This window comes from Typopeltis vanoorti, chromosome 15 (assembly GCF_054136105.1).
Source record: "Typopeltis vanoorti isolate ZY-2024b chromosome 15, IOZ_Tvanoo_1.0, whole genome shotgun sequence".
Classification (NCBI taxonomy): domain Eukaryota; kingdom Metazoa; phylum Arthropoda; class Arachnida; order Uropygi; family Thelyphonidae; genus Typopeltis; species Typopeltis vanoorti.
In genome coordinates, this window is record NC_143563.1 from 55,060,195 (window position 1) to 55,084,227 (window position 24,033).

General features: G+C 34.6%; 1 protein-coding gene across 1 annotated transcript in view; it reads left to right on the plus strand.

The window, feature by feature from the left end:
* Window positions 1–1,383: 1,383 nt before the first annotated feature.
* AGO1 (protein argonaute-1) overlaps window positions 1,384–24,033 on the plus strand; it is a 322,424-nt gene continuing 299,774 nt past the window's right edge. Inside the window, exon 1 of the mRNA XM_090405013.1 lies at window positions 1,384–1,653. Coding sequence (XP_090261139.1) covers window positions 1,385–1,653 — 269 coding nt within the window. The 5' untranslated portion in view covers window position 1,384. The remainder of the gene's footprint in view (window positions 1,654–24,033) is intronic.

A 24,033-nucleotide genomic window follows, 5' to 3' on the forward strand; every position in this document is an offset into this window, starting at 1 on the left:
TGGGACATCAGACCTGACAAAAGTATATGTTCCACCCTTCTTATACAAGGCATTGTGCATGATGTAATGTATAGAAAATTTAGTTGAGATTTAATTATGAAAAATGCCTTTTGAGGTTCAGTGATGAATAATGGATTGGGTTCGGATGTATGTAAATAGTCATTCACATCACTGATGTTAAGTTTCCAGACGTTTTAGTTTATGTAAAAGCATTTTTAAAATGAATTTTTTAGGTATATTTTGATTTTGTAGGTTTTAACTGTAGTGATAGTTTTTTTCATGGTAGTAGAATATTTATATATATTTATAAATATATATAATATTATATATACTATATTTATATAAATTTATAGAGTAGGGCCGTACAGTATGGGCATGAAGGACTTATAGCTAAATTCCCACGGGGAGTGTCCAGGCTCTCCAGAGATAGTCTTAATATCTTCCTGCAAGATGCTATACTTGGACTCCTTCCAGGCACAACTTGATACAGTAAGCAGCAACAGGGTTATTTTTCAGCTGATCAGGATATCTCTCAAAGTTACCAACAAGTTTGCTTCCATGCACCATTAGGTGGTCAACCTATATGTTTACTGCTGTACCCTTGACTTAACTGGCTCTCTATTTCAATAATTATGGTGTGGAGACACCATGCTCAACTATTAAAATTTCTCAGCATGGCCACCATCAACACAATAACTAAGTTTTATACACACTTATACCACAAGAACTTTACTTATAAAAGACAATATTAAAAGTCCTTTAATTTGTAGCTAAGTCAAGCAGAAAATTTTCCAAGAGTAAAAAAATATATTCTTTATGCAAGGTATATTCTTTTCATTGAGCATATTTAGAGAGAATATATGAAGTATATTCTTTCTAAAGAAAACTCAGCTTCTGAAGAAATATTCAGCTTATATATGAACTAATTTTATGCTTCTTCAAAGGCCTTTTTCCTCTTGTTGGAAACATATTTTGTCTCTTTCACTTTAGTAATTGCAAAGATATTTGCTGATGAAATGGAGACCATAACTGGAATGAAAACAAAAATTCCTTCATTAGGAGGAGTTCATTTTTAAGTATAATGAAAAAAAAAAAAAAAAACTATATAAACATTTTAAATAATTATTCTAATTTCTGTTTGACTTGGTTCCATTGTAAATCAAGGATTTTTCATCATATCTTGCAAAAATTGTTACATTTGCATATACTGTAAAAATGAAATATTTTTTAAAACTATTAAAATTGTTAATTACATATTAGTTGTATGTATACATATACAGGAGAATTGTTCTTTTTAGCTCCAGGCCCTCCAGGTCCACCTGGACCGCCAGGTCCACCACCACCATCTCGTGGACCACCAGGACCCTCAGGTCCTGCAGGCCCTATGACTCCTGGTCCTCCTGTACCTCAGACCCCATCTGGTATTGCTCCTGTGCCGTCATCTCAACCTGGAACATCCATAGTTTCTCCAGTTGCACAATCTCAGTTGCCAGAACTTCCAATGTTTATATCTCCGCGACGACCTAATATTGGAACTGAAGGTCGGATAATTATGTTGAGAGCAAACCATTTTCAAATTTCTATGCCAAGAGGATATTTGCATCATTATGATATCACTATCACACCTGATAAATGCCCACGTAAAGTTAATAGGTTAGTATTAATTTATGCTTTAGTATTCACTCTTTACCTATATTATTGACTTTTAAATGTAATTTACATCGGATATTCTTTAAAGGTACCTGTGACATGACTATAAACAATAAATTACATGATAACCACAGTAATTAACTTTAATGAAATGAAAGTATAGATATTTTGTACTGAAAATAACAGTATATCATCAGTGCATAGAAACAAACAAATCGAAGAAACAGGAATACAAGATACATGCAGCAGTCAGTGGTTTATCAATTAAAAACTGTTGTCACATGCTAGAAATTAATATTAATAAATAATATAAAATTATTTTTAATGGTTACATAAAATAAGAATCTGCCAAACTTTAGGGAGAGAGAGAGAGAGGCAATCATTCCTATTCAGATTTGGCTGATGTAAAAGGGCTTCGCAACTTTTTTTGAAAAAGTGTTCATATTTAAACCAACTTCTATGGAGAAGACGAGCTTCATCCCACTGGATACTGTGTTTAGCGTCAATACTATGTTGTGTCAGACCAGAATTTGAGGTTTCATGTATTCGATATAATATTCATGTTCATTGATTCTCTTTTCCACAGAACGGCCTGTCTTCCCAAAGTATGTTAGATTACATTCATAAGGCACCTGGTAAATGCCACCTAATGATACCATAGCTCGTCTTCTCCATAGAAGCTGGTTTAAATATGAACACTTTTTCAAAGATTCTTATTTTATGTAACCATCAAAAATAATTTTTAATATTATTTATTAATGTTAATAATAATATTAATTTCTAGCATGCGGCAACCGTTTTTAATTGGTAAACCACCGACTGCTGTATGCGCCTTGTATTCCGGCTTCTTTGATTTGCTTGTTTCTATGCACTGATGATGTACTGTTATTTTCAGTATGAAAATCATCTGAACTTCCATTTCATTAAAATTAATTTATTGTTTACATTGCATATATTAATTTATTAACAGAATAATCATGCATTATGCAACAAATACTTTTAGGAGTATTTGTGTGTGACAAATGCTCCTAAAAGTATTGGTCTTCACTGAGAGAAATTCTTACAAATGAAAGCATACATCATTTTAATATAACAAAATTTTCTCTTTTTCCCTGGATACCTTAAGTAATTAAGGTATCCAGGGAAACCTTACTCTACTTCTTAATGCACTTTCCACCAATTTGGGAGATATTTTAGCAGAAATATGCACTTTTGCATGCAGAACATTTTATAATTTAATGAAGATGACTTCAATGGGCAATTTTTTACTTGTGTCTTTAGCTCGTCTCACAGATCTTCAGTTGGAACTATAAGTGGACCATTTCATTGGTGTCAGTGCAATGTTTAATTGTCTTCAGATCAAGTTTTAACACATTATTTGTGATAAAGGTATTTTTCTGTTGAAATGTGCCATTTGTTACAAATTTTTATTATCATGGTTATGGCTGCATTATGTAGGATACTACAATGCAATATTGTGATCATTATATCATCAACAAAAAACTAGCCCAGTATCATACTATGAAAAACATTTTTATACTAATACACACTTTACATGCTGCAGGCCTTTTGGAAGCATTGCCAGGTTGTTACCAGATTGTTAGATATTTTGTAATATTGGATGAAAATAATGCATGGCACAAGTCATTGTGTCTGAGGGTTTTAAAAATTTTGGTTTTTAAACACTTTATAAAATTATATTTGAAAATTCATTATTCAGTAGAATATAAATCATTGTGTTCTGTGGTCTTTATCTATGTCTCCTTGAGTTATCTGATCCCCCTACATAGTCTGATGATAGTGAAAACTTTGACCTGGTTTTGACTTCCTCAAAATCGATGAAGTACCATTTTTGCAAGATTGACGAAAGTCATCATTTGGAAGTGAGACAGATAGTGCTGGAAGAGGGAGAAGCTTCACCTCCACTTCATTTTTTTTTTTTTCTTACATCTGACTTTCTGTTGTAGTCTGGTGTTTTGTTGGAAAAGTGCTATGTTACAGATAGCATATTTAAAATAATTATATTACTAGAGAAAAAATCATGTAAAATATTATTTTATTAAGCGTAGAATTTTTGCCTAATTATCATAGGCATTATCAGTACAAGAATACAAAATGACAGTTGAATAGTAACAGACAATTCAATGCCACTAACTACAGTAGCCAATGTAGGATAACTAAAAAAGATCAGTAAATTTCCTATCTTATTTAAAAAAAAAAAAAAAAAAAAAGAATAATAATAAAATTAAAAAAAATGAATAAATTAAAAAATCCTGTATATATTTAGACAGTCTGCATGGTTAGTTGAGTGGCATATACACTTTGCAACCATATGCCTGGGAAAGGAGTGCCCTGGGTTCGATTCCCATCATCAATGTGAGTAGCTTAAGCATCTTTCTCAGACATAGCCAAGTTAGTTGGACTTGGACTGCAGGGTTTTCTCCCCACTTTATCTGGGGTTTTTCCTCTCTCAAGCAGGCAAACCGGCCCCGTGAACACATCAGCTACAGAGCGCTAGCCACCTTATCCTCAGGACAGGTACGGCTTAGAAGGGCTAAAGATAGCTCTGTAACAGGCCACTAGGCCTAATACCTGAAGGGAAGAAGAAGATATTTAGACAAAATAAAGTTAGTAAAGATTAGCTGATTTATAAAGTAATATTTCCCATAAAGGAGATAGACATAGATTGGATCTGTTTAAATTAGGAGAGTGAAGTAAAGTTTCACATTTCTTTATATAGCTGTTCCATGAGGAACTGACTTTTATGAAGAACTCATCTTGTTCCAATGAATTCTGTCTAGTGTTGGTGGCATGCTCCACAAGTCCAGACTGTTCAGGCTCAAGGCATTTAATATAAGTCTTGTGTTCTTCTAGCTGAATAAAAGCAGATCTTCCTGTTTGTCCGAAATAAAACTCACAAGAGCGAGGAATCCAGTTGATGCCTGAATAATTGAGAGGTGGAAGCTTGTCCTTAGTTGAAGCAAGAAAGGTAGTGATTTTTCTGATGGGGGCGAAAGGCAACAAAAATCTTTATTGGGTTGAAAACTTTTGCAATGCATCCACTAATGCCTTGCACATAAAGGATAGGAATGCAAGTATTTCTTCTGTATTTGAAGAGGTAGAGATACCATAACTGTTAAAAGCTCTTTCGATGAAAAAAACTATTAGATAAAAAAGATGGAATTAATATGTTATAATTCTTTCTGTAACAGTTCATCTGAAGAACATAAGGAGTGGGCCCAATGAACCAATAGTTCCATCCTTTTGACTGGGATGGTGATGAGAATCATCATGGATATGATAGCCTGTATGGATATGATAGCCTGTATGAGTCTTCCGAAAAACTGAGAAATGTAGGCTACCACCTGGTTGACAAAGAATTAAAATATCTAAAAAGGCTGTTTATTTACTACTACTTCTAGGGTGAATTGGATCCTGGGATGAAGTGCATTTAATTCAGAAAGAAACTTCTGTAACTCAGAGGAAGAGCATTCCAGATTGTAAAAATATCATTCACATATCAGAACCAGTGAGTACATCTAGGAGAAATGCTATCAAAAATAAGTTGTTCAAAGTGTTCCATGAAGAAATTGGCAATAGCAATGAGAAATAGGATTGCCCATTACTGTTCCTTCATTTTGTTGATATAACTTGTTTTTAAAGGAGAAATAACCTGAATGTATTACAAAATCAAATAGTTTAACAATATCTGAAGGAAATTCTTGTTGAAGTAATTCAATGCTGTCAGATAAAGGAACATTGGTAAACAAGAAAACTACATGCAGAGTATACACTTGGTGGGAAAACTTTAAAGGAGGTAGAGGAAGTGAGTGATCTGTGAGTGGTGGTGAACAACGACCTGAAATTCAGGGGCCACATTGCACAAGTTGTGAAGACATCACATCGGATAACGGCAATGATGTGGAGGACCCTAACATGCAGAAATAATGAGGTTATGATGCCATTGTATAAGGCCTTGATCAGGCCTCATGGATTATTGTGCACAGATCTAGTCGCCAGGTTTTCATGGTGAGGAGGATATGTTGGAAAAGGTCCAGAGAAGATTTATGAAGGTGGTCAGTGGTCTTCGGAATGTGGAGCACAAGGACAGATTGAGATGAGGATGTAAGTTGCAGAGCCTCGTGAATAGGAGGAAGGGGGGGGGTGATATGATTGAGATATATAAGCTAGTCGGGTTGATATCGGGTCGACATAGAAGAGAATTTTCATAGAATAGGATGGGGGGGGGGACAAGAGGCCATCGCTGGAAACTGTATAAGGAGGGTGTGAGTACAGAAGTAAGGAGTAGGTTCTTTGCATGGAAAGTGGTTGGTGAGTGGAATGCATTGCCTTTGTTTTGAATGTAGACACATTGAATAATCTTAAGGCACTGTAAGATGAGCATTGTGTGCAATAGTGTGTACCTTTCGTGATGAGTCTCTGACTCCATGGAAGTTGGATGTTAATAATAATATATAAACTAATAATATCTAAAGCATTCAAATAAAAATCTGAAATTTTATTTTTAAGATCCAAAGTATTTTTTATGTAAGTAGCAGTTCTTTTAGTTGAAGAAGTAAGTAAATTAGATAAGAATTTAGAAATTTTATGAGTGGGGCATCCTGTACAGTCTACGGCTGGTCTTAATGGAATACCTGGTTTATGAACTTTGCGAAGACCATACAGTTTAGGTGGACAACCAAAGAAGATTTTAAGTTTTTTCTTTTGATCTTCATTCCAAGTAGGAACATTATCAATAAGAGAATTAAGTCTGTTTAGTTGACTATAGGTAGAATCAGATGGGGAGAGGGGGCTGTAAGTTGAATAAGTAGAGATACCATAACTGTTAAAACTCTTTTGATAAAAGAATTTTTAAACTATTAGATACAAAAGTTGGAGTTTATATGTTGTAATTTGGTTCCTCATGGAACGGCTTTATAAAGAAACATGTGAAGTAAAGTTCACATGTTTCTTTATAAACATAGACAATTGGATCCTACAAAGGGGATCCAATTGTCTACATGTATCCCCTTTGTGGGAGATAGTACTTTTTAAATCAGCTATTCTTTCCTAACTTTATTTTGTCTAAATATATATAGCTTTTTATTCATTTATTTAATTTTTTTTTTAAATTTTAAATAAGTTAGGAAATTTAGTGATCTTTTTATTATCTTACATTAGCTACCATACTTAGCTGGCACTTTTTAGAATTGTATGTTAATGCTCAATTGCCATTTTGTGTTCTTGTACTGATGCCTATGATACTTGCACAAAAATTCTGCACTTCTCTAGTATTATAATTATTTTGAATATGCCTACTGTTGCAATGATGACTTTCCCTTCTAGAAACAACTTAAAGTGGTCTGTGATCTCTGAATTGTACTAAACATATTGACTTGTTCTTAAAGTAACTTCTTATTGGGACTGGAGGCCACTTTGCCTGGGTTGATTTTTGTATATTTTGACTGTCAAAGTAAACCCACTTTTCATTGCTGGTAACAGTCTGCAGACTTCAGCATGATGCTAAGGTTGTTCTGGTGTGGATTTGCACAAAATATTTTTGGTGGAAGTTACATTCCACTGTTTACTTTAGCTTTTCAAGTTCAACTGATAATTTGAGTGTATGGTTAGATCAACTTTGAAAGTACAATGCATTATCTCAGGATTGATTTCAGTTGACTGTGTAGAATGAGGTTGGTTTTTGAGAGTGCTTGGCAGATGATATTTCATATTGTTTAGTTGCTATATACCTAATTTCAAACACGAAGTCCTCAGATTTGGCCACTTATTCTTTTAAAAAAAAAAAATCATTAAACATAAATGATATGTCAGTTTGGTTGAAAGAACAAGTTCTTTAATTTGTATATAGAAAACATATATTTATTTTGACAGGCCATTGAAAATTATTACAAAAGATTTCATAGATATCAAACACCATGAAAAAAAAAAAGAATTAATTTATTACAGCATTTTATGGCTAATATTTCTATAATGCCATACTAATGTTGTCAGAGCAGTGGAATCTACAGGTAAACAATCAGCATAAAGTTAAAAATTCAAATCAGTTTAAAAATAACAGTGATAGTTAAAATGTCTGTATGTTAAATAAGTATAACAAGAGGATATTATATTTAAATGTTTATTTTTTCAAATAACTCTTTCCCAAATATGAGAGATTGACATTGAGATTTGATTGTTGTAGACAATCTTTATAAGATTCTTCGAGTAATCTTGCAAATTTAAAATAACTGTGATGATGTTTCATGTTTACCATTTAATACAATGATCTGTATTGATGCCATTGTCTTATAATCTGGACATACCAAGTTAACATGTGTTCCTCTACTTCTGTAGTTCATATATTCATTTCTAATCTTGCAAATCTCAGGAAGAGTCCAAGGAGGATGTGCTCTGTCTTTTGAAGAGGAAAAGGTAGAAATTTCTTGAGTAGGATAGGAAGAGGAGGTGGAAGACTGGAATATTTTTTAAAACAAGTGATTTTTTCAGAAATATTTTTAGCATATGGAATAATTTATTCCGTCTTGATTTGTATCAGATGGCTGCTTAGGTAAATAACTATTCAGTATTCTATTAATGGTAGTCATTTTATAGCCATTGAAATAGATCATTTCATATTTGATTGAATTCATGTATTAATCTATCTTCATCAGAAATGCAATTTACAATTCTTTTTAATGATGCATACTAAAATTCTGACTAGAATTTAATCATATAACTGTTTAAATGGCTATAAAATATTTACTGATAATCAAATACAAAATAATTATCAACCTAAGTATCTATCTTATACAAACTAAAATGGGATAATCATTCCATATGTAAAAAATAATTCTTAAAAAATAGCTCATTAAAAAAAATCTACCTCTTCCTGGGGTATAATCCCTTATTGATGTGGCCTTAACTGCTGTGGTCAAACTGGCATTCTTTACTTGCTTATTCTTCACTCCATTGGGAACATAGGTCCTCAAACATTGGATCTCCATCTGACTCTGTTTTGTGCTTCTCTCTCTTCATCTGTGTCCAGTTCTTTCCAATCTTTCTGAGCTCTTCTTCTACTCCTCTCTGCCAGCTCATCTATGGCTTATCCCTCTTTTTCTCTTTCCTTGTAGATTCCACTCTAATGCTTGTTTGACTGTCTTTTTTTCAGGTTTTCTTAGTACATGTGCTGTTCATTTTCTCTGATTGATGTCATTCATTACTGGTTTTTGTTTAGTTTTTGTTTGCTATAATTCTTTAGTGGATATCTTTTTTTTTTTTTTTGCCTGTTTTATTAGTAGAATTCTTCTTAAACATTCATTTACAAAGCTTTGCAGTTTTTTTCCTAATTGTTTTTGTTGTTGTTGTCCATGTTTCTGATGAATAGAGTAAACCAGCCATAAAAGTGCTTATCCTGGTAGTGAGCAGCGGCGTCACCAGTACTGGATTGAAGTCAAAGAAGGATAATTCGGTAAGGCTCTAGACTGAAAAATGTAGGCAAATGAAATTGGAAGTTGTTAATTGCTGAATCATTTCAAGGTGGTAGGAAACAGGAACCCACTGCTTATTTTCCCAAGACTACATAGCATGGAAACTGAACTAAAGGATTACCAAGTAAGGGAAACCGGCTCTCCTAAGAATTGGAGGACTGTCCCCAGCAGGAGAGGAAATCATCACAGAGACTTTCAGCCCACAAGATAGGTACTTGGAATGCGAGATCCATGAAGCAATGTGAAAAACTAGAAAACTTAAAGATAGAAATATGATGATTGAACATTGACATTCTTGGAGTTAGTGAGGTAAGATGGCCAGACACTGGAGATTTCTGGAATTGAAGTACAGAGAAGATTACAGAATGACTACTAGGGCTCACCAAATGACATAGCAAGTGTTGAATTCCTGGTAGATAAGAAATAAGGACATAAGATTAAAACCATTTGGAGGTATAATGAAAGAATAATCCTTATTAAGATTCAAGCAGAACCAAGAGACCTAGCCCTTATACAGATATACATGTCAACAACAGGATACCATGATGAGGAAATAGAAGCAGCATATATGAACAGATTGAAGAAGTACTGATGAGAGTAAATGATCAAAAAAACTATCTTGATGGGAGATTAGAATGCAGTTGTTGTTGTTGGAGAGGGAGGAAAAGATTATTGGTAAATTTGGATTTGGCAAACAGAATGACAGAGGAGAAAGACTCATAAATGCACAGATGCCATGTGGAAACCACATTAATGAAAAGTGGGAATCTCTAAAGAGAGAAATAAATAAAGCTGCAGAAAAACATTTTGGAAAAGATGAAAAATATAAGCATTGGATCACTGGAGAAATATTAGAGCTAATGACACAAAGAAGAAAGCACAAAAAATCAGAAAATCAAGAGGAGCATAGCAAATATAGAAACATGGTGAACAGAGAAGCCAAGAAAAGTGGATTAAACAAACATGCAGAGAAATTGACATACACATGAGTAGTGCAAACACTGAAAGGACATACAACAATATACAAAAGCACTTCAGAGAAATGATAAAGATACTGAGCATGAATAAGAGTTAGGATGGAAAAAACTCTAATTGAAGACGATGATGGGTGCCATACACTGAATAACTCTATGGAAGAGAGAAATCAGATAAATCGTTCCTAGAGGAAGAAAAACAGGCAGAGGAAGATGAGAAAGGACCACTTCTCTTTAAGTCAGAATTTGTTAAGGCTCTTAAAGAACTGAAACAGTCTAAAGCACCAGGAATAGACCAAATCCCAGGTGAAATTCTACAAGCACTAGGCAAAGAAGCAAAATGTGAACTGTATAAAATGATCAATCGAATGTACACAACTGGAGAAATCCCAAAATATTTTGAGCAAAGCATTATGTTAGCATTTCCAAAAAAGAAAAAAAGCATGCTAAGATGTTTAGCCTATTACCTCATACTCTTAAAATTCTAACTAGAATTATCAATTGCTATATTGAAAGAAAAATATAAGAACATTTATCTGATGACCAATTTGGCTTCAAAAGAAATAGAGGGACAAGTGAAGATATACTAACTCTCTGATTGATCATAGAAAAAGCACTTAGAATAAACAAACCCATACTTATAGCATTCATTGTTATAGAAAAAGCTTTTGACAACATTGATTGGAGTATATTGTTCAAAATCCTCAAAAAATCTGAAAATAGATTACAATAACAGAAGGCTGATTTATTAACTGTGCAAAAATCCAACTGTAGTAATAGGAAAACAAGGGAAAGAAATTAAAATAAGAAAGGTCATTAAAGAAGATTGTGGACTCTCACCACTACTTTTTTTTTATAATACAATAAGATTTGTAGATGATATAGCCTTAATAGAAAATGAAAAAGAACTACAAGAATCATTTGCAGAGAGAATGAATTCCTAAATGAAAGATGCAAGATTCAAAGAATCAATGAGAAAAAAACAAAAGTAATGAAATGTACCAGGAACGAGAGCAAATCATAAATATTATCAATATATGGGAAAAGATTAATGTAAGGAAAAGAATTGACTTACCTAGGAAGCCTAATAACAGTTGTGTGAAGTGGAAGAGATGCGAGAATAAGAATAACACAAGCAAAAAAGGCATTTAACAAGAAAAGAACACTATTAACATTAAAGAGTATGTCATTGAAAACAAAGAAGCACTTTATTAAAAGCTCTGTCTGGAGTGTGGCCCTCCCTCTACAGATCAGAGACATGGACTATTAAAAAAAAAAAAAAAAAAAAGACATCAAAACTTCTAACATTTAAGATGTGGTGTTGGCATTGAATGCTGTAGATCACATGGACAGAAAGAGTTACTGATGAAGAGGTATTAAGAAAGGCAGAAGAACAAAAAAGAGACATTACATACATTAAAGAAAGGAGAAATAACATGATAGGACATCTAAGACACTACGACTGGAATACAAATTTGATTGAAGGAATGATGGAGGGAAGACCTGGTCTTTAGGGATCCCAAGAACCCAATACATCAAAAGTGTATGAAGCTACCAAATAGTCAAACTAACAGCACAAAACAGAAGGCCACTATCAACAGCCCCTGTTACCCACCAACCAATAGATTGATTAGAGAAGAAGAGTACAACTAATAATATTTGCATTATATCTGATATTGTTTTTTAAACCTATTTCCTTTGATCTCCATTTATTCCTAACATTGTAAAAATTCTCTGTATCTTTTGATTTTGTATCTTCCTTTGCTATCAAAATTGGAGATGCTAATGTCAGCTCTTTGCTTTATGCAGACGATGTTATACTTCTAAATAAATCCGCTACAAGTCTGCAAGATTTCCTGACTAAATTGAATAACTGTTGTAATAGATATGGTATGAAGGTCAGCAATAAAAAGACAAAGACAATGAAAATAGGCAGAAGCACTGAAAATGTCAACTGCATTGTGAACGGAGAACCTATGGAACAAGTAAAACATTTCAGCTACTTAGGCATGATTTTTAGTGAAGATGGTAAATTAAATATGGAAATAGACAATAGAATCAACAAAGCTGGTATGGTAGGAAGTCAATTGAATAAATTCATATGGAATAAGAGAGAAATTAGTCGGAACACTAAATTAGCTATATTCAAGACAGTGTTCAAACCAGTTTTAACTTATGGATCTGAGAGCTGGGTCAGAAGTAAAACACTTGACCAAAGACTAGAGACCACAGATATGAGAGTCCTGAGAAAGATTAGAGGCGTGAACAGATGGCATCAATGGCAATATCATATTAAAAATGAGGAAACTTGACATTGTCGGCATCCAGGAATGTGTTTGCAGAGCTAATCTCAGGTGGTATAGTCACTTAAACAGAATGGGGCGAGGAAAGATTAGCAAAACAAATGTTCTCTGCCAGGTTGGCAGGAAAACAACCCAGAGGAAGACCAAGAATAGGTGGATTGATACGGTACAAAGTGCCTTAGATGATAGAAATATAAGATCTGATAATTTTGGAGTCTTGACAAGTAACTGACTGATTTGGAGGAAAATTGTAGATAGGAAGTTAGTAATAATGTAAATTTTCATAAAGTACTATCATATCTTGTACACTCCTTGAGGGTATATATGGCAGGAATTTGATGATGATGATCTTCCTCTGCTCCACTCTGCTTATTTACTGTTGATCCTAACTAATTAAAGTTCTCCACTGTTTCTAAAATTCGACCATCCCATACTAGTCTTCTTTTTGTTTATTTATTTATTTATTTATTTTTAAATTTTCATTTTTATTTTATTTATTCCTAATACGAGAGTGGTCTGACAAGCTCTCGGGCTCGACCATAGATGGCAACACTATCAGCAAGATTTTTTTTTTCTTCACTTGGATCTGTCATAAGCATCCTTGTGAAATTGAAAGTCATTCTATCAAGTAATTTGTTTTATACAGCTGTCTGAAGTGAAAGTGTTGTCTGTATCTCTTGAAATGGATAAAATTGAGTATCATGCAGTTATAAAATTTTTGTAAAAGAAGGTTTACGCCAAAAGAAATTCATTCGAAGTTCATAAAAGTTTATGGGCACTCTTCTCCTTTGTTTTCAATAATTAAGAAATGGGCTGCCGAGTTTAAACATGGCTTAAACGTGAAGATGATCCATGCGAAGGATGTCCAAAAAGTGTAACAACACTAGAAATCATTGATCAAGTGCATGATATGGTATTGGATGACCAGCAAGTCAAAGTGCATGAAATTGCTGAGACTATAGGCATTTCAAAAGAATGTGTAGGATATATTTTGCATGAAGAATTGCATATGAAAAAACTTTGCACAAGATGGGTGCCACGCTTGCTCACAGCAGATAAAAAAACACACTCGAATGAAAATCTCTGAACAGTACTTGGAGCTTTTTTAACAAGAATAAAACTGATTTTGTGTGTCGATTTTTTACTATGGATGAGACTTGGATTCACCATTACACACCAGAATCCAAATAGCAGTCAGAACAGTGGACAGAAGCCTGTTGTTCAGTGCCAAAGAAGACAAAGTCAGTTCCATCAGCAGGAAAGGTCATGGGATTGGTATTTTGGGATGCTAAAGTTATTTTGTTTATTAATTATCTTGAAAAGCATGAAACAATAACTGGGGAATATTATTCTGATCTTTTAAAACCAGACTGGATGAAAAAATTTGTGAGAAAGACCTGGTTTGCAGAAGAAAAAATCATCTTTTATAAGGACAGTGCACCTGCCCACAAAGGTGTTTTGGCAATGGGAAAATTAAGGGATCTGCACTATAAATTATTGGAACAATCACCCTGTTCCACAGATTTGGCTTCCTCTGACTTCTATTTCTTCACAAAACTAAAAGTCTTCCTGGCTGGTCAGCATTTTTCTTTGAATCATGAGGTGTTGCAGCTATAGGAGGGGTATTTTGCAGATCTTACTGAGAACCGCTACAGGGAAGGATAATGGTGCTGGAGCATCACTGGAATAAATGTATTAAGTCTTAAGGGAGATTACGTTGAAAAATAAAAAAAATTTAAAAATTATTCTAAATTTGTTTTTTCATTGGCAGAGAACTTTTTAGACTACCGTTGTATAGGTCAGGGTTTCTTCATTGACTTTTGTTTTTTTCCTTACATATATTGTTGTGTATATGCTAGTAAACATACATCATCTGCAAAATCCAGGTTATGCAACTGCTCTATTAAATTCCACTGTATTTGGAAACACTTTCCTCTGTGGAAAAGACAATGTTGTATCTTTTTAAGGTTGTGTAACACTTTGTTATTGTCTGACCATATTATTATTGTTTTTATTTTTTTACTTTCAAGGTTTCCCAGAACTCATCATGCGAGTTCACCCCACACTACTTGATTCCACACACTGTTATTCACTAATAGTATTTTTCTTTCTTAAGCATGTGTGTTGTATGGCAATTTTCCTGTAAGCAGGATGAAAAAAAAGTTTCCATAAGAAAAAGCCTGCTACCTCCATGTGAGAGTTTTCTTACTCACCTTCACTTGAAAAATTCCAAGTAAAGATTCCCCTCACAACAAGAATTGAACTTAAGTCTCTTCTAGTTGAAAGGTACTACTGTATATCTTGTCATTCTTTTAACTGTACAATGAATGTGCTGGGGAATGATTCTGATTGCTAGAGTCTTTCTAACAGGTAGTCTTCCAGGATTGTGTGGCGGGATTTTTCAAGAAGTAAAGCACAACAATGTGTATTGTTAGACTATAATCATGAGATTTTAATCCAGCAGAGCACAGGGATATGTTTACATGTCATATCGAATAAGTGTTCATCCAAGTTTCATGACATGATTTTAGGGGTGGTCAGAATTTTTAAAGATGCTTGAATGTGCCTATATTAATTAAGGGTTCATGTATAGTATTCAAGTTTTTATCAGACATTATTAACAGCTTTTGTATTTGCTGAATTAGTAATTTTTGAGTATACTTCATGGTTGATAAAGATAACTTTTATTTAAAGGTATTTAAATTTATGTATATAATTTCAGAATGCTTGCTTGATTTCCATCAGGTAAAATATCAGTGTTTACACTAGTGGCCAAAATTGTGGAAACCTTTTGGAAAAAGGGTATTTTTGAAGTTTGATGGCTCATAACACCACTTTTTTTTGGTGTAATACCATAAAATTATATATCAATGGAAAGATAATTTAATCAAGAATGTAATGCAACAAAGTTTGTTCAGTTATCTGTATTCTATGAAAAGTTATAGCCAAATAACCAGAAAAAAGAAGCACAACTTGCTTAGTTTGATATGAAGTAGCTTTGCTTCATTTGAATGTAGCCAATGAGCATGAGTATTTAGAGAGCAAATCAGGTGTCATCTTGTTTTGGCAATGAGCCAATAAGGTCACAGTAGGATTCAGCTATTGATGCCATGCATTGAAGCTGAGAGAACGTTTGTCAGTGTGTTATGTGATTGTTATCAAGTTGGTTGTTTTTTTTTTTTGTGTGTGTGTTCTTTCATTTAGTGAGCTTGTAAAACATAATAAAATTAAAGAAATGGCACAAAGAGTTGACTGGTCACCCAGAAAGTGATGTAAAATAGTACTATTAAGTGAACAAGGCTACAGTTATGAAGAAATTAGAAGAAAAATTGGTGGAAACTTAACCAAAGGTGGCATTTCTAAATTTTTGAAGAGGTATAAGGAGACTCAGTCACTACAAAACCAGACTGGTAAAGGCAGGAAAAGGTGCACAACAGCAAATGATGATAGAAGAATTCAGAGACTGTGCGTGCCTACATGAGAAGAAGAAAATCATCTGGGTGTATACAAGATGAAATGGTGCAATACAATGTGAAGTTGAGTGCGAGGACTGTTCGGCGCAGACTGCAGGAATTTGGTCTAAATGCTAGAATTCCATGAAAAAAGTCATTTGTATCTCTCAAACAAAGGTTGAAAATTAAACTGGACTAAAACCCATGTTAACTGGACAGCAGAACAATGAGACAGTGTTATTTGGAGTGATGAGACTAAAATCTTCCTGTTTGGTAGTGATGGCATAAAATACGTAAGGAGAAGATTTGCATCCTGATTGCATTACACCTACCGTGAAACACCCACTTAGTGTTATGATCTGGGGTTGTATGACATCAAAAGGTGTGGGCAGAATTTGCATGATTAATGGGAATATAAATGCCCAAAAATACATAAATGAAATACTTGAGCCCAAACTGAAGCCTTCCATACGTGATCTTTTCCAAGATAATGAAGCATTTATATTTAAACAGGATTCAGCTCCATGTCATGTTGCTGCTGTGTGCAAAAAGTGATTTCAAGATAATCATATTCCACTGCTGGAATGGCATGGGAATAGCCCAGACCTTAACCCAATCGAAAATCTATGGAGCTGACTAAGAAACTTGTTAGTCAGAATCAACCCACCAATAAAACCCAATTAATAGAAGCAATAATTCAATCTTGGTTTCACATTATAACAGCTGCAGAACTAAAAAACTTGGTTCACTCCATGGGAAGGAGTTGTAAGGCCGTAATTAACGCTAAAGGTTACCCAACTAAGTATTAACTCACATTGTGAGAATTTTTGTATATCTAATTTTTTCTGTGTTTCACTTTTCTTCTTTATAACTGCTGTTCTAATAAAAAAATTCTTCATAAAAGTTATTGCATTACATTCTTGATTAAATTATCTTTCCACTGATATCTAATTTTATGGTATTACACAAAAAAAAGTGGTGTTATGAGCCATCAATCATCAAAAATATACTTTTTCCAATAGGTTTCCACAATTTTGGCCACTAGTGTATATATACTTCATCCTCATCATGAGTTTTTTTATATGTATCCTCAATGATAGCACATCATGATTAAATTTACATTATTACTAATCTCCTATTAATTTTCCTCCAAATTAGTCTGTTGTCAGCACCAATATTGTCATATATGTAGTATTTTGGTCTTCTGTGATTGAATCAATCCACTACATCTCTCTCTCTTCTTGTGAGTCTTTCTCCTGCATTCCTTTCCTCTTCCATTCTGTTTAAGTGACCATACCATTTTAGATTAGCTCTGTTCACACATTCCTGAAATACTACCAGTGTCAAGTTATTTCCTGATGTCTTCATTTTTAATGATTCTGCCGCTGATGCCATCTGTTCATTTCCTTAAGTTTTCTTAGAACTCTCATATCTGCCTCTAGCCTTTGATTAATTTCGAACCTAACTTTCAGATCCATAACTTAAAACTGGTTTGAACACTGTCTTGTATATAGCTAGTTTAGTGTTTTGACTAATTTCTCTCTTGTTCTTCCATATAAATTTATTTAACTGGTTCCTGACCACACCAGCTTTGTTTATTCTTTTGCCTTTTTCCAAATCTAATTTGTCATCTTTATTTGAAACTGTGCCCAAATAAATATTTTATTTTGAGAATGCAGTTGAAGTTTCTTTTCCTATGTTCCTGTGTGTTTCATATTTTGGTCTTTTATTGCTGATTTTGATGCCAAATTTATAACAGTGTTATTCAGTTAGTTAGAGAATCCTGGAGACTTGCAGTATATGTATTTAGGAGTACAACATAATTTGCATAAAGCAAAGAGCTAAGGTTGATGCCACCACTTTCTTACATAATGCAATTCATATAGATGACTAAGAGCAGAGATAGTGTGTAGCCCTGTCTTATACCTGATTTTATATCAAATCCATCTTCCTGTATTTCCTTCAATTTTAACTGCTGACTTACAACTTAAATATAGGCCATATATTGCTCTGTACAATGTTTCATCTACCCCATATAATTGTAGTGTTTTTGAAATGCTTTTCTCTAGACACCTTATTACATGCCTTTTCCAGATTTATAAAAAACTTCTAAGTTGTATAAATCGGTACACAATAAATAACGGAAAAAACTCACGTAGAAAGATTATTTATTAGTATAATTTTCGCCTGTGTGTCGCAGGCATCCTCAGTACATTAAGCTCAAAATTAAACACTAACTGACAATTCCAAAAAGTGCCACCTAAGTAGCTGGTGTAAGATAACTAAAAATGTCAATAACTTTCCTAAAAAAAAAAAAAAAAAAATTAATACAATAAAAAGTTAGGAAAGATTAGCTGATTTGTAAAGTACTATCTCCCATAAAGGGGACAGACGTAAGCCGTTGGATCTGTTTAAGTTAGGAGAATGAAGTAGAGTTTCACATGTTTCTTTATAAAGGCGTTCCATGAGAAACTGACTTTTGTGAAGAACTCTTGTCTTTCTCCAATGAACTCTGTGTCTAGTGAAGATGGCATGTTTTTTTTTTTTTTTTTAGGAAAGTTATTGACCTTTTTAGTTATCTTACACCGGCTACTTAGGTGGCCCTTTTTGGAATTGTCAGTTAGTGTTTAATTTTGAGCTTAATGTACTGAGGATGCCTGTGACACACAGGCGAAAATTATACTAATAAATAATCTTTCTATGTGAGTTTTTTCCGTTATTTATTGTACCGATATGTCTACTCACGGTTTACCTCTTTTAAAAGTTGTATAAATTTTTATAAAGTTCAGAACCTTGTTATATTCTCATGATTTTTCAACTGTTGTAAAGTGAAAATCTCATCTTGACAACCTCTGTTTAGCCTGAATCCAGCTTGTTCATCACGTTTTTTTAGCCTCTTTTCATTTAGCTGGCACAAATCTTATTTGGAATATGTAGTTGAGAAATTCCTCTGTAATTCTTATTTCTCTTTTTATAAATGGAAACTGTGAGAGCTCTACTACAATCATCTGAAATTCTACTTTCTGACTTTTTTCTTTAGCCTGAAGGGGTGCTTAAGGGTCAAAGCTGTATAACTGAGAGGAGACCTCCACATAGCCTTTAAAGGAATGCGGAGAACCGACCAAGGCTTCTGACCTAATGTCCAATCCTCACCTTCTCGTGGTGCACCCTGTTGGGTATCTACTTTGATACTGAACGAACGAGGATGGGCTGGCAATTTGGGATTTAGCCGACCAAATTGTATTCTTATTGGTTAAACCAAAATAAAAAATGATGGTACAACATGATAAAATTTCATGCCGGCTGGGGCGTCGCCCGCTGTTTTCGCCAGGGAACCAGGACGAACAGCGAAAAGTCAGCTACTGGAACAAATCTGAAAACAAACCCCAACTCAACATCACCAGAGTTAAGGATCGGTACTATCAACGTAAGAAGCCTGAATGGCAAAGAAATGGAGCTAGCTGAGGAATTAGATAAGTACCAGATCGACATAATAGGGGTGACTGAAACAAAAAAGACCAAAACTGGTGAGATCTTTCTGAGCAATAAATACAAAATGTTATATTCAGGCAATGACAATCAAGGAAAAGAAGGAGTAGCCATAGTATTCAACACAAAATACGAGGCTAATCTTCTTGAATGGCAGTCAGTCTCAAGTAGAGTAATGTGGGCAAATATGAGAATGGGGAACTGGACAATGAGACTTATTTGTGCCTATGGTCCCACAGAAGGTTCTACTAAGGTAGAAGTGGAGGAATTTTTTGAGGCTTTAGAAAAAGCAACTGACACAATGAAAAAGGAAAAGTTGGTCCTTGTTGGGGATCTAAATAGTAGAGTAGGAAATGATTGTGAGACTTACAAAAATATTTTGGGAAAATTTGGAGAAAAGAGCAAAGCTAATAATAATGGCAAATATCTGTTGGATTTCTGCTCAGGACATGGACTGGTTATTACTAACACCATGTTCCAACATAAAAATGTGCACAAATTCACATGGAGAGAAGAGGCTAGGAATAAGAAAAGTCTCATTGACTATGTTATTGTTGATAGTGATGTTTTCTCCCTGGTGCAGGACACCAGAGTGTACAGAGGATTTGAAATTGGAAGTGATCACTATTTAGTCTTGAGCAGGATAAAATTGAATTTCATATTGAAAAGAATAACATGTAAGAAAGTTTTAAAGCGAATAAAAGTTGAGCAGCTCTCAGATGTAAACTGTAGACTAAAATACAGAAATATTATTGAAAAGAAAATGAAAGAGTTTGAGAACAGGAATCAAACCTTGGAGATTCAGTGGCAAACTCTGAAGGAAACATTGATTGATTCTGCCAGAGAGGCATGTGGTGAGGTTGTGTGCAAAGATAAAAAAATCAGAACTCCCTGGTGGACACAGGAAGTTAAAGAGGCAGTGAAGGAAAAGAAGAAAGCATATCAAAAGTTCCTGGCAAATAAGTCAGCTATTACTCTTACAGAATACAGAGACAAATGTAAGAAAGCTAAACAGTGTGTAAAACTAGCTAAACAAAAGTCATGGGAGGACTTTGGCAAGAATATTGAAAATAAATATCAAGAAGGTGGCAAAATATTCTGGAGGTTGTTGAAGAAGCTTAGGAATGGAGGAAAGAGTGCTGTAAAAGGAATTAGAGATGATAAAGGTGAAATGAAAACAGGAGAAAAAGATATCCTTGAAGTATGGAGTAATTACTTTGAAAAACTGCTAAATGAAACAAGCAGTGATGACAGCACAGTGATAAAAAACACTGACCAGGCATGCAGTCAGGAATACATATCCATACTTGAAGTGGAAAAAGCCATCAAAGGCTTGAAATGTGGAAAGGCAGCAGGAGTAGATGATATTCGACCAGAAATGCTGAAGTATGGTGGTATAAGAGTCTTACAGTGGCTGCACTGCATAGTTCAGAAAGCCTGGACAGAGGGACGAATTCCCGATGATTGGAGTAGAGCTCTCATAGTACCCATATATAAAAAGGGAAATAAAACTGAATGTGAGAATTACAGAGGTATTTCCCTACTGAGTGTTCCTGGCAAGATCTATGCAAGTATACTTGAGAAACGGTTGAGAAGAATTGTGGAAGAAAAGCTTGGTGAAGAACAAGCTGGATTCAGGCCAAATAGAGGCTGTCAGGATCAGATCTTCACTTTACGACAAATAGTCGAGAAAGCATGGGAATATAACAAAGATCTGTATTTAAGTTTTGTCGATTTGGAAAAGGCATATGACAAGGTGCCAAGAGAGAAGCTATTCAATACGCTGCAGTTATATGGTGTCAATGGGGCATTATATCAAGCAATACTTAGTCTTTATTTGAGTTGTGAGTCAGCAGTTAGAATTGAAGGAAGTACAGGAAGATGGTTTAATGTTAAATCTGGTGTGAGACAAGGATGTACATTATCCCCTCTGTTATTCATTATCTATATGGATCACATTATGAAGGAATGTGGTATTAAACCTGATATGAAAATTGGAGATGTTAATGTCAGCTCTTTGCTTTATGCGGATGATGTTATACTTCTAAATAAATCCGCTACAAGTCTGCAAGATTCTCTGACTAAATTGAATAGCTGTTGTAATAGATATGGTATGAAGGTCAGCAATAAAAAGACAAAGACAATGAAAATAGGCAGAATCATTGAAAATGTCAACTGTGTTGTGAATGGAGAACCTGTGGAACAAGTAAAACATTTCAGCTACTTAGGCACAATTTTTACTGAAGATGGTAAACTAAATATAGAAATAGACAACAGAATCAGCAAAGCTGGTATCGTGGGAAGTCAATTGAATAAATTCATATGGAATAAGAAAGAAATTAGTCGGTACACTAAATTAGCTGTATACAAGACTGTGTTCAAACCAATTTTAACTTATGGATCTGAGAGCTGGGTCAGAAGTAAAACACTTGACCAAAGACTAGAGACCGCAGATATGAGAGTCCTGAGAAAGATTCGAGGCGTGAACAGATGGCATCAATGGCAATATCATATTAAAAATGAGGATATTAGGAAAGAACTTGACATTGTCAGCATCCAGGAATGCGTTAGCAGAGCTAATCTCAGATGGTATGGTCACTTAAATAGAATGGGAGAGGAAAGATTAGCAAAACAAGTGTTCTCTGCCAGGTTGGCAGGAAAACGACCCAGAGGAAGACCAAGATATAGGTGGATTGATACGGTACAAAGTGCCTTAGATGATAGAAATATAAGATCTGATAATGTTGGAGTCTTGACAAGTAACAGACTGATTTGGAGGAAAATTGTAGATAGGAAGTTAGTAATGATGTAATTTTTTCATGTAGTACTGTCATATCCTGTACACCCCTTGAGGGTACATGGCAGGAATTTGATGATGATGATGATGACTTTTTTCTTTTGAATATGCAGTGTAGCATGACTGAATAACTTTTGTACTTCCATATTTGAGCATTTCTGGTTGAATATCATCTACTCTAGCTGCCTTTTGACATTTCAGGCTTTTTATAGCTTTTTATAGCTTTTTCTATCTTGAGTATCGATATTTATTCCTATTTACATTCTTCTTGAAAATTTTCTACTGCTGTTCTGTCACTTTACTGCTTGTTTCAATTAAGTTTTTCAAATTACTTATTCCAGACATCTTGCTGCTTTAACTTCTGTTTCTTTAACTAGTATACACCATGGTGCTCTTAATGTTGGAGGTTTAATGGATTTTTTAAAACACTCAGAAAGGATTAAAAAGAATTTAATACTTCCTATATTTTGTCCTAGTCACTAGGACATCTATGGGGATTACAAAAATAACTAATGTAACATAACACAAATATCATACAATACTAAGCCCAACCACGTGGGTGACACTAAAGTCCTATCTAGGTGGAGTGCCCTCTAAGGGCGGTTGTAGGTGGCCTGGAATATAAAGTAGGATCTCTGGTGATGAGTGTTTCCCAAATTTTCGGAAGCTTAATGCAACCGTATTTATTAAGATTTGGTTGATTTCTAAGAGATGCTGCTGCTTCTAAGAATAGTCTCTCTTTCGTGAATTTGCTGTGATGGAGCATGGTGGTTTTCTTCCATGATACTCTGTGGGTGGTGTCCAAGACATGGTCAGCCAAGCCTGAATGACCATAGTTGTGTTTACAGATTTAAGACTTGTGTTCATCTAGGCGGATGGATGCTGATTCTTCGCCTCCAAAAAGTAATTTATCGTATGCCCAACGCACAGCTCTCCTAAAATTACGGAAAGAAAAAAGTATCGTCATCACCAGAGCGGATAAGGGTAATGCTACAGGCGTTCTTAATACCAGTGAATACAATCGCAAAATGAATATTATCCTCCGCGATCGCGCTACCTACATCCCGCTAGAACACGACCCCACAAAAACACAAGTTAAAAATTAAAAATCTTACTTAAAAAAGTATCTTCCTGGCCCCCCGACATTACGAAAAAACTTGAACCTTTCCGCCCCCCCCCACCCAAATTTATGGCTTACCAAAAATCCACAAACCCAATTCCCCACTCAGACCTATAGTAGATGCCACCAATGCACCTTGCTACAGACTGTCTAAACAGCTGGCCAACTCTCTGACCCTCCTCACTGGAAGGTCCACTTCCTATATAAAAAACTCGACCCACTTTAAAGCCCTCATAGAAAATTTAACCTTGAATAAAGCAGACATATTGGTAAGCTTTGATATCTCCTCTTTGTTTACTAATATTCCCTTAACTGACACCTTATCTCTTTTACAAAAAGTTTTCCCTTCTGACATCTTAGATCTCTTTTCCTTTGCCATTAACTCTGGGTATTTTTCTTTGAAGAACAAAATCTACAAGCAGATAGAGGGAACCGCCATGGGTTCCTCCCTCTCTCCCCCCCGTTGCCAATTTCTATATGGAAGATTTTGAAAAACGAGCCAGAGACTCAGCCCCACTCAAACCTTCTATCTGGCTAAGATATGTAGATGATGTGTTCTCTATTTGGCCTCATGGCCCAGACACATTAGACTCCTTCCTCAGTCATCTCAATAGCCTACATCCAAGAATCCAGTTTATTATGGAAAAGGAAAAGAACAATTGTTTACCCTTCCTAGACACCTTAGTCACATGCCTGCCTAATGATACGCTTGCCTTCACTGTATACAGAAAACCCACACACAGGAAGATACATTCACAAAC